This window comes from Echinops telfairi, unplaced genomic scaffold (genome assembly GCF_000313985.2).
Source record: "Echinops telfairi isolate 266 unplaced genomic scaffold, ASM31398v2 ScPeMD7_1713;HRSCAF=2227, whole genome shotgun sequence".
NCBI lineage: Eukaryota > Metazoa > Chordata > Mammalia > Afrosoricida > Tenrecidae > Echinops > Echinops telfairi.
The window spans coordinates 18112224-18122793 of NW_022105611.1; the positions used below are offsets into that span (position 1 = coordinate 18112224).

At 52.1% G+C, this 10570-nt stretch overlaps 1 protein-coding gene across 2 annotated transcripts in view; it reads left to right on the top strand.

Moving 5' to 3' along the window:
• The first annotated feature begins 4963 nt into the window (after positions 1-4963).
• MAP6 (microtubule associated protein 6) overlaps positions 4964-10570 on the top strand; it is a 63727-nt gene continuing 58120 nt past the window's right edge. For both annotated transcript variants that reach the window (XM_045293156.1, XM_004708834.3), the window contains exon 1: positions 4964-6420. In XM_045293156.1, the coding sequence (XP_045149091.1) occupies positions 5519-6420 (902 nt within the window). In that variant the 5' untranslated portion in view covers positions 4964-5518. The remainder of the gene's footprint in view (positions 6421-10570) is intronic.

The window sequence follows — 10570 nt, forward strand, 5'->3', positions numbered from 1 at the left end:
AGGAAGAGCCTTTCTGAGACGGCTCAAACAATAGAACAACCGTGAGGCTGGCACAGGACCTGTCAACAGTGCGTTCTTTTGTACATAGGGTTGCTATGGGTTGGAACCAATTCAGTGGCACCTAAAAACGACAATAACAACATCTAATATACATAATCTCAACACCAGCCACAGCGTCTACAAAAGTAATAAGAATATCGTGGACTACGGAAGAATGAATAAATCTCTCTTAGAGGAGGGAGAGCCAGAGTACTCCTTAGGAGTGAAGGTGGCAAGAACGCCTCTCATGCCCTGTGGACATGTTATCAGAAGGGCCCATCGCTGCAGAGCATCACGCAAGAGCCAACAGCATAGAAGAAGAGCCTCCACATGAGGGATTGATGGAATAGCTGCAGCAATAGACCCACACGTAGGACCCACTGTGAGCATGGCAGAGGACGGAGCGGTGTTTTGCCATACATAGGGTCATTGTTAATTGATTTTCTTCTCACTGGGAATTCAGCAGAGCAGTCCTGGATGCTATGCTGCTGCAAACTGAAGCGGTGTCCACATCAGGTCCACCGGCCACCACAGTACAAGGAAGGGAAAATAAGAACAAAACAAGCAGGTTGATGGTTCTCCCGCCCTTTTCCCATCTCCTAGGACCCTCTCTTTCCTCCCAGCCCCAAATGAACAAAACAACCACCCAAAAGAAGATACTCTATTAAGTAATTTACAACCCATAGAGATCCTCTGTTCCTTGAAGGCTTTGTGGGACTCCCAAACCAAAGGGTTCCATCTCTTTCTGTGGGTAGATTTCTAAGTCCTGGCAGCTCTGGTGGAGTTGGGGTTATGCATTGGGGCCGCTAACTGCAGAGTCAGCCACCAGCCCCTCCAAGGGATAAAGAGGGGCTTTCTCACTCTGGTAAAGAGTGACAGTCAGAAACCCACAGGCCACGGCTACCCTGTCCTTTAGGGTCGCTATGGGTCGGCATCGACTCGTAGGCAGTCAGTTTGGTTTTTGAACTTTCTATTCTTGATTTGATTTATTGAACTATGCAAGTTTTCTATCCTTTCTTAACATCACTTTTAGGAAGATTATTTTTCTCCTCAGAAGTGTGTCCATTTTTCCCTAGGTATACTTATTACCTATTGCGCCATAAAAAAGATTGATCCCCAGTCAGCGCCAAGGGCACGACTGGCCAGCATGTTCAGCGCCTCAAGGGTTGGTTGTGCGGAAGCACTCAACAAATCCTTGGCGGCTCCGCCCCGCGTGTGGAAGGGAGCTCAGTGCCAGGCTTTGCAGTTTGGGAATGACCTTTGACACCATCAGCCGGCCACCGTGAGTCGAATAATCCGGGTGGATCACTCCGGCGACCATGGAGCCGACCGCACCGATGCAGGGCAGCGGGCGTCTTGGCTGGACCAGCGTCAGTCCAGAAAATGTGGCATCTAGAAAAGTTCGGCGATGCTGGCGCTCGGGGTCCGGCCGTCAGCGGGCTCTCATGGCCTTTGGGAACATGGTGAGATTTGTGCGAGCTGGGATCCTCTTGCTCAGGAAGGGAGGCGAGATGGCTTGGCACCCTGCTGTGAAAGAGCCCATGGCACTTCATTGTCACAACCAGATCCAGAGGCTGATGGAGAAGGGTCCTGAAAAGGCCGAGGAAGGTCCTTCAGGTCCTAAAGAAATTTCGGGAAGAGGAACTTGAGCACCAGGATTCCGGCGTGTGTGTGTGTGTGTGTGTGTGTGTGTGTGTGTGTGTGTCTCAGTTATCCCATCCCCCTACAACTGAGGGCTCCTCCAGAGCTAGAAAATCCCCACGAGTGCATCAGTAGGTAACCTCGTGACAGACAGAAAATATTGAAGTTGTCAAGGATTTCATCTTGCTTGGATCCACAATCAATGCTCATGGAAGTAGTAGTCAAGAGATCAAACTATGTATTGCTCTGGGTAAATCTGCTGTACAAGACCTCTTTTATTTTTTACAAGACCACTTTAAAACACTTTAAAGCGTTTAAGAGCAAGGCAGTTACTGTATTTGAGGACTAAGGTGTGTCTGACCCAAGCCATGGTATTTTCAATTGCCTCATGGGCCTGTGAAATTTGACACTAAATAAGGAAAACTGAAGAAGAATCAATGCATTGGAATTGTGGTGCTGACAAGGAAAGTGTTGAAAGTACCCCGGACTGCCAAAAGAACCAACGAATCTGTCTTGGGAGACGCATGCCCAGAGTGCTCCTTAGAGGCCAGGATGGTGGGACTCCGTCTCACATACGTCAGAGGTGTCATGTGGAGAAGGGTCTCGTGCTTGGTCAGGTCGAGGGCTAGCAACAAAGAAGAAGCCCTCAGGGAGATGGGTTGACATCTCACTGGTTGTCACAGTGGGCTCGATCAAGTACACGAGACTGGGCAGTGTTTGGTTCTGGCATACCTAGGGTCACTGCCGTCTGGACAGCACCTGACAACAATAGCAAGAGCTAGACTCCATCTGTGGCATGCAGTGCCAAATAATGGGTAGGCCACAGAGTAGAGGTGGCATCAGAGAACTAATGTCCAATATCGCTCACTACAGACCCCAGCCCTCCAATTTCCAGTCCCTCTTTTTTACCTGTGGAAATCGTCATTGAAAAGACATCAGCCCAATCTCAGGGAATTCTGCGGGGCTAGAGATAGGAAGAGTCAGAGTAGATGATATTGTTTATAGAAATGCATTTCCTAAGGAATGGAAAACAGTGCCAGACATTATTTTATTTGTGGAACCCAAATCAAATCACTAAGATGCAAAGACCCAAGTAGGAGGAAGTTCAGCAGATAATTAACTAATCAGAGATGTCTTTCTTGTTCCCTTTGAACCTAAGGTTTTTACAAACAGAAGAATGTGTTTTACAATTAATCCCTGATCTAGACACAAAAATGACTTTCTCCCCCAGAAACACCAACACCCTCAACTGTAATTGGCTGATGCTGAAAAGTCTGCCAACATGGGCGGGAAACAAAGCCAGAAGCCAAGGGCTGGAGCTGGAGGTGGGAGAGCGGTGCAGGGCGGGAGAGAGACACGGACGTCAAGGGGAGACCAAGAGACCCTTGGGAGCACAGGCGGGCTTCTTGGAGAAGATCTATAGGGTTTTCATTGCAGATTTTTCAGAAGTAGCTCACTGGGCCTTTCTTCCTAGTCTATCATAATCTGGAAGCGCCGTCGAAATCTTCTCAGCATATTTGCAGTCCCAAGCCACCAATGACAGGTGATGGCTGTACACGGAATGTCTTGAATTGCGTTGCAATAGATTGCCCAGGAATCTCCTGCATATTGCTGTTCTTGTTAGTCATCCAACCCATAGCACCCCAATTCAAGACAGAATAAAATGCTGCTAGGTCCTGTGTCTTCCTGAGCCCATTGTTGCACAGTTTTGAACCATCTCCTACATAAATGGCAAGCATTTTACCACCAACCCACCACCGGCTTGATAACAAACAAACCCACTGCTGCCAGTGTGATTCCAACTCCTGGGACAGAGGATAACTACCCACAATTCCCGAGGCTGTCAATCTGTATAGACACAGACTGCTGTATCTTTGCTAGGTTCCCACAGCCAGCCTTTTGCTTCGCAGCCAGCGCTTTAACCACTGTGCCATCAGGACTCCTTGGTGGCGTAATAATAGCTACTATTTATTGAGCCATTGTTCTATGCCAGATACTGTGGGAAGCACTTTTCATACATTAACTAATTTTTCATTCTCAGAACCACCTTCCAAATTGAGAATGTGTACTCTGATTTAGAGATGAGATATTAAAGGTCAGAAAAGTGCAGCAGTTTGTTCAAGGCCATGCAACTAAAGAGCCCCAAAGCCCAGGATGTGAATCGCTGTGGATTTTATTTGACTCAAAGATTCTGCTCTGAGTCCTTAACTATTCTCACAAAACCACTTAGAGGTACCCATTTTGTTTCTTACGTTCTTCAGAGAGGACTAGAGATGTCACACGTGTCTCGTTGACCCATATACCCCAGTATGTGCCAACCTAGGTCTGCCTGACCCCTCCGAGCCTGGACCTGCTAGAGCAGACCCTGCTCCATCCTAGGGCAGTTCCCCATCCCAGACCCTCCCCGTGCCCATCCCCCCTTGAGCTATCCCACTCCCAACCTTCCAGCTCTGGCCTCTTTCAAGATAGTAGCCCTCCAGAGGGAGGGGGGCTCGAGTGAGAGCAGGGCAAGCCATTCCGTAGGTTTGACAGTTGTTTACATTACTGAATGCAAAAATAAAAATTTGATGTGTAACCCTCCACCTAATTCAAAAGAAGCCGTTTTGTTGCTTTGTTTGTTTTAAAAAGAATCTCCTTTTCACCCCCTTCTCTTCAGTGTGGTCTCCGGGCTGAACTGGGCCTGGATGGGTGTGGGAGGGTCTAAGATACCCCAAGGGTCCCCAGGAAAGCAGCAGTGCTTGCGTGGGAGACTGGTAAGCTTGCTCGTGGATCAGGCGCTAGTCAGAGTGAGTTCAGATGCAGCTTTTGACTTTGGAATAATGGTAGCTACCTTTAAAAATAACAAACAAACATGGAATTGGCATTTCACGAGTGGTTTCCTCCATATTTAAAAAGTGTAATCCTCTTCCCCCCCACCCCCAAATGATTGGTCCCATTTTACAAAAGAGAAACCGTGGACAATCGTCAGGGCAGCAAGTCATCGTGAGTCTGGGATTTGAACCCGCCAAGGCCCCAGATCCCTTGTTCCCTGGGAGCGGACGAGGGCGGAGCTGGGGGGAGCAGGAGGAGGGGGTGGGGTGGGGTGGGGGAGAGAGGGAGGGCGAGCTCCGGGTCGTGCGCGGTGACGACAGCAGGTGATGTTTTCCGCAGCGCGCTTGCTCTCAGCATCTTTCCTGGATTTCCACCCCCTCCGCCGAGTGGAAGAAAAGGGTGGGGCCGCGCCCCTGCAGCAGAAGCGGCGGCGGCGGCGGCGAGAGCGGCTGCAACCGCACTGAGCGGCAGCAAAGCCCAGTCTCCGCGGGAGGCGATCCCCTCCCAGCTCGGGCGGCTACGCTCGGACGCCGGTGGGAGGAAACAGAGCCGGTCCTCGAACCCCGCGGACACGCTCCGGGCCCTTTCTCTGCGCCATGGCTTAAGCCCAGCCTGCAGCCACCTCTCTGCGCGTCGCCTTGCTCGGCCAGGGTCTGCGCGCCGCCGCAGCCGCAGGGAGGGGCGCTTCCCAGACGCCCTCGCCGCCGGGGACTCGGGGACACGGTGCCTCTTGCCCTTCGGCGCCGCTGCCGAGCGCGCTCTGGACACCTTTCTTTGCAGGAGGATCGCTTGTCTCCGGCAACCAAGGGACTCCTAGACTAGCCCCGCAGTAGCTTGGCGGGCCCGGCCTTGGGGTCAGGCGCTGTCCCCGGGTGCTCTCTACAGCCGCAAGGCAGGGAGCGCAGGCTGACCAGGAAAAACCCGGGGGCCACCGGATTGGCTGGTTGAGGGCCATAGGGCTGAAAACAGGGGGTCGAGAGACCTGTTCCCGAAGCAAGAGCGAGAAGCAGCCTGTGCAGCCAGCATCATGGCGTGGCCGTGCATCACGCGGGCCTGTTGCATCGCCCGCTTCTGGAACCAGCTGGACAAGGCGGACATCGCCGTGCCGCTGGTTTTCACCAAGTACTCGGAGGCCACCGAGCACCCTGGGGCCCCACCGCAACCGCTGCCGCTGCCGCCGCCTCCACAGCAGCAAGTGCAGGCGACGCAAGCGCCCCCCTCGGCGCGCGCGGTCGCCATAGAGACTCAGCCGGCCCAGGGTGAGTTGGATGCAGTTGCCAGGGCAACAGGGCCGGCGCCCGGGCCCGGCGGCGAGCGCGAGGCGCCGGCGGCAGCGCAGGGCCGCAGCGGCCCGGGCGCGGGCTCGGCGTCCAGCGCGGGCCCCGCGGACTCGGTGATGCGCCAGGACTATCGCGCTTGGAAGGTGCAGAGGCCCGAGCCGATCTGCCGGCCTCGCAGCGAGTACCAGCCTTCCGATGCGCCCTTCGAGCGCGAGACCCAGTACAAGAAGGACTTCCGTGCCTGGCCACTGCCGCGCCGCGGGGACCACCCGTGGATCCCCAAGCCCCTGCAGATCCCCACGACCTCGCAGGCCCCGGAGCCCAGCCTCGGGGCGCCTAAGCGCAGACCCAAGAGCCAGGAGCGCTGGCCAGTGCAGGTCGCCGCTGAGGCCCCGGAGCAGGAGATGGCTCCGAAGATCGTCCTTGCGGCCGGAAAGTCGTCCGGCGGAGATGAGCGCGACACCCGAAAGAAGGCCGGGCCCCCCTGGATGCTGCGCCGCGCAGAGGGGCTGGGCCCCGAACAGACCCCAAAGCCGGCGCCCCCAGCTCAGGCGGCCGGCTCCGAGAGTGGCAAGGGACGTGCGGTGGCAGATGCCCTCAACAGACAAATCCGAGAAGAGGTGACAAGTGCAGTGAGCAGCTCCTACAGGTGAGACGCGGGCCGCCGTTCAGGTCCCCCTTTAGAAACCGCCCAAGACTCATTCTCAGAATCTCAGCTTCACGTGCAGCTTGAGCTCCCATCCTGGGCCACACCCCACCCCAATCCCACCCAGGTACCCTCCTGCGCTGGCTCCTCTTCTGCCCTTCCAGGTGTGAAAGGTGTCAGTGTTACCCACCTCAGCTTTCCCAGGTCTCCCGCGTGGCCTTCGCCATCTTTCCCCCACCTCGCCCCTCCTCAGATCCCTGCTGCCCAACTGAGACCCTTAGCAATTTCCACCCGCTCCACCCAATTCACCTGCTGTATTAGCCGGGTACTGCCCCTGTTGCTGGTGGGCTGCCACGAACAGCTTTGGAACCTTCACAGGGCTCCATCCTCCTGAGTCCAGTGGACTAGGCCCTTCAGACCTCCCCCCACCCCCACCCCCCATCAGTCTTTGGGCAGCACCCAAGTGCCACACCCTTCCCTAATCCTCCCGGGGCCTTTACAGAGGCCTTTTCCTTCTGCCTTTCATCTCGAAGTCAGATTCCTTTCTGCTCCTTATCAGCTATAGTCCACAGGCTCCTATTTGGAAGAAGCAATGACTGACAGACTTCTTTCAGGATTGTTCCTATGTAGTGATCTAACGTCAAGCATCCATCACATTTCGGAGCAGATGCTAAGGGGCCCTGGTGGCTCAATGGTTAGTCCTGAATTGTTCACCCAAAATTTGGGGGTTCCAGGCTGCTAGGAGCTCCTGGGAGAAAAAGCCTAGCAGGCTGCTCCCATGACAGCTGGGAGACCCCGTGAGAACAGTTCTGTTTGGTCACACAGTCTCTATGAGACAGACCCCACCAGACAGCACAGGTCACCATGACGTGGAATGGACTCAGATGTTCACAACAACAACGACAACATTGACTATGGCGGGCGCTGCACTAGCCACCTTGTGGGGTCAATGAGGTGGTTCAGCAGAAGAGCACCCACTGACCTTCTACCCCATGTGATGCCTTGTGATTCTCAGTCCCACTTCCTGCATCCCTCCACTCCACTATGACTGCATCTGCTCGCTCTGTTCCTTCATCCGCTCTCTCTTCACCACCACCTCATGTAACATATTCCGATTCCACGGAAACTAATGGCTTCAAGCATGGAAGCCTCTCCCCACCCCACCCCCTACTCTGTCTGTCTCGCAACGTCCTTCTAGAATTTTCCCTCTGCAGTGGCCTCAGGCCTTCCAGCCTGCTTTCTCATGCTTCATCCATCTGATATCTGTTTCTGAATACCCAGCTTTCAGTCTTGCCCTTATGTTATAACCCCAATCAATTAGCTAACAGATCACAGTTGACTCTGCTGCCCATGTAACCTGGGGCTTGGGCCCCTGGGGAGGCAGATGTTCATGATGAGTAATGGAGCTGGAGGGGTTCAGAGTACGGATTCTTTATCAATGCCACAGCCAGTCGCCTCCTTCCTGCAGAAGGGCGTGGTGGGGAGGACTGCAGTTAGAGTCCTTTGCCAAGACCCTCGGTGTAGCCTCATCATCCGATGAATGGCCTTCTCTGGTGCACATGTCACCCCCTCCCTCATATCCTGAGGAAGAAGACGACCATCCTCAGACAGCCTCTTTCCTTAAGACAAAATCCACCCCCCAGGGTTTTACCCTGGGAGGCATTTCCCAATGAGAAATCAATTGGCCCCTACTCCTTCTTCCCGGATTCCACTCCAACTTGGCCATTCTCTCTTCCTGTATTGTTATTGTGACCACACTCACCCCCTCCCGCCCCAGGAGCACGCTGCTTCCATTTAAAACTCTGGATCAAGCAAGGACACATATCTCTTCCACGAGGAAGTGGACGTTCACAGTATCTTAAGCAGGCTACTCGGGGAAGGTAAAGGAAAGAAAGGAAACGAACGAGCATGAAAAGCAAACCCATAATGTCGTTTTTTTGGATCCTGCCATGGCTGGCTTGTTTTCCTTCCTTGAGATCCCTAAACTATGCCTAACTGCAGAGATTCTTGACCCGGCCTTTGCCACTACCTACTCCCATGCTCCCTCACTGTGGGCGGCACTACTTACCCACCCCCACCCCCCTGGTAGGTGCTCCCTGCCCTCCCCTCTCTATGGTCTATGCCCACTGACATATTTCAGATTCACCGTGGGAAGTCCTATTCAGTTGGTTTTTTTACCCCCAACTTGGTTAGGCTTCTTTTGTCCATGAGTGGATGTCCAGATGTTCAAGAAGTGACCACACCTTTCAGATACAACCGAGTCTAAATGGTTTAGGTTGTGCCTTTGTTCCACAGAGCCCCTTCCCCCAAACATCGTAAAAGTAACCCTTCATAGCTGGAATGAATGTTCCTGAACAATATCAATTTCTTGAACAGATGATTTCAACATGCGTGGCAAATTTGATGTGAAATCTAACATTTATTTTTTAGTCTGGAAGAAAAAAAAACAGGGAAATGTGCTTTGAATGAAAGTAGACATAACGAAATTAGATTTTCTATAAATTAAATATACTATAAAGAGGGAAACCGCCTGGATGTTACAGGTTTTTCTGGAACATTGATTTTTTTCCTCCTCTGTTGCCTTTTATTCTTCCTCTTGCTCTGATTCTAGATATTTCCTGAGTTGGCCTGGGACCGTGTTCTGTTGTAGATGCACCGTACATTGCCTTAGAAACCATGGTAGACTCATTTGCATGAAAATGTGGTTCACAGACCCTCTCTCCTTCAGTCCTACATACATCATGATGTGTTTACACCTCAGTGACTAGTTCGTCTCTTGGGCTTTACAGATGGCATCTGTCACATGGCAAATATGCAAGCCATTTCCTTACATAGAGAAAGAAAACTTGATCCATAAGCTTAATATATTGGGAGAGATGGTGAAAGAAACCATTCAGCATCCGGAATCATGTACATGCCAATTTGTTCTCTGCTACAAAACACAGTAGACAAAAAAACAGTAGACAACCTTGCCTGTCCTTTGGCAGGATGGTGTTGAGAAACCTCCCTTACTTCACAGTTCATCTAACTCATGACCCATCCCCACTAGCCTGGGAGTTTGGCATTTAAGTGTCATCTGAGTTATACTTTAGAGTGGTTCACAATCATAAGGTTGATTCATTCTGGCCATACTAATTTTACATAGATGATATAAAATTGCGAAGCATGTGGGTTTTTTGTTTTGTTTTATGTCACCACTTTCAACGGGAAGGGGGTGAATTTCACTGGCCAACCATTTGTGACTTTGGACCTAGTGTACTCAAGGAGAATGAAATGAGGCCTAAGGAGGGGATTGAAATTCCCTTCCCAGTCAACCCCATTGCCCCAGCCATCAGTTAGTAGGCAGAGAGGAGGGAGCAGGTGCTCCCTATAGAAATGCTAATGTGAACTCTTCCCTGGAGGAAATCAGCTGGGTCACCAGGAGAGAGAATTGAGAAACCAGAGGCAAAATACTTGAGAACTGAGAGCGGTGACAGGAAATCAGAAAGAAAAGGGTCCTGCAATCTCTGCCCTCCAGCATCCCATGAGCGTTAGAGAGAGGGTCATCCGACTTAGCGGATGCTCTGCGGAACTTCTGCTATGTGTACCTGAAATCCCCCCAGGGGAGAGCCCAGCAAGACTTCAAGGCCGACCTCAGAGAACGAACCTGCAGTAACAGTTTTCCAGAGATCCTGGGTTCCAAACCTAATGCCCTTCGATTTCCCGTTAACATTCTGTGCCCTCATCATTGTCACCTTGACTATAAGATACTTTGTCTCTATCTGCCTCCCCGCCCGCTCCCACCCCCCACCAGATCATGAGCGCCTGAAGAGAAGGGGTCGTATTTTGTTCTTCTCCATGCCTGTCACACAGCGTCACGCTGCTGTATCTGGGTGCCATCTCCATTTATTGAATTGCATGAAATGCTCAGGATAAAATTTAGTGTAGGTTGTCTTTCATTGCGTTTCATGTTATTGGATTTATTCCAGAGAGTGACCACCAAGCCTCTGTGATCTACCAGACAGGGCGCCGAGGACACCAGGTGGATGTTGTGACCCTCTGCGGGGTGCTGGTGAGGCACTCAGGGTCGTGGTCACATGGCCGTGCACAACAGGATCCAGTGGCCTGTTCTTTTTTTTAAAACATTTTATTAGGGGCTCATACAACTGTTATC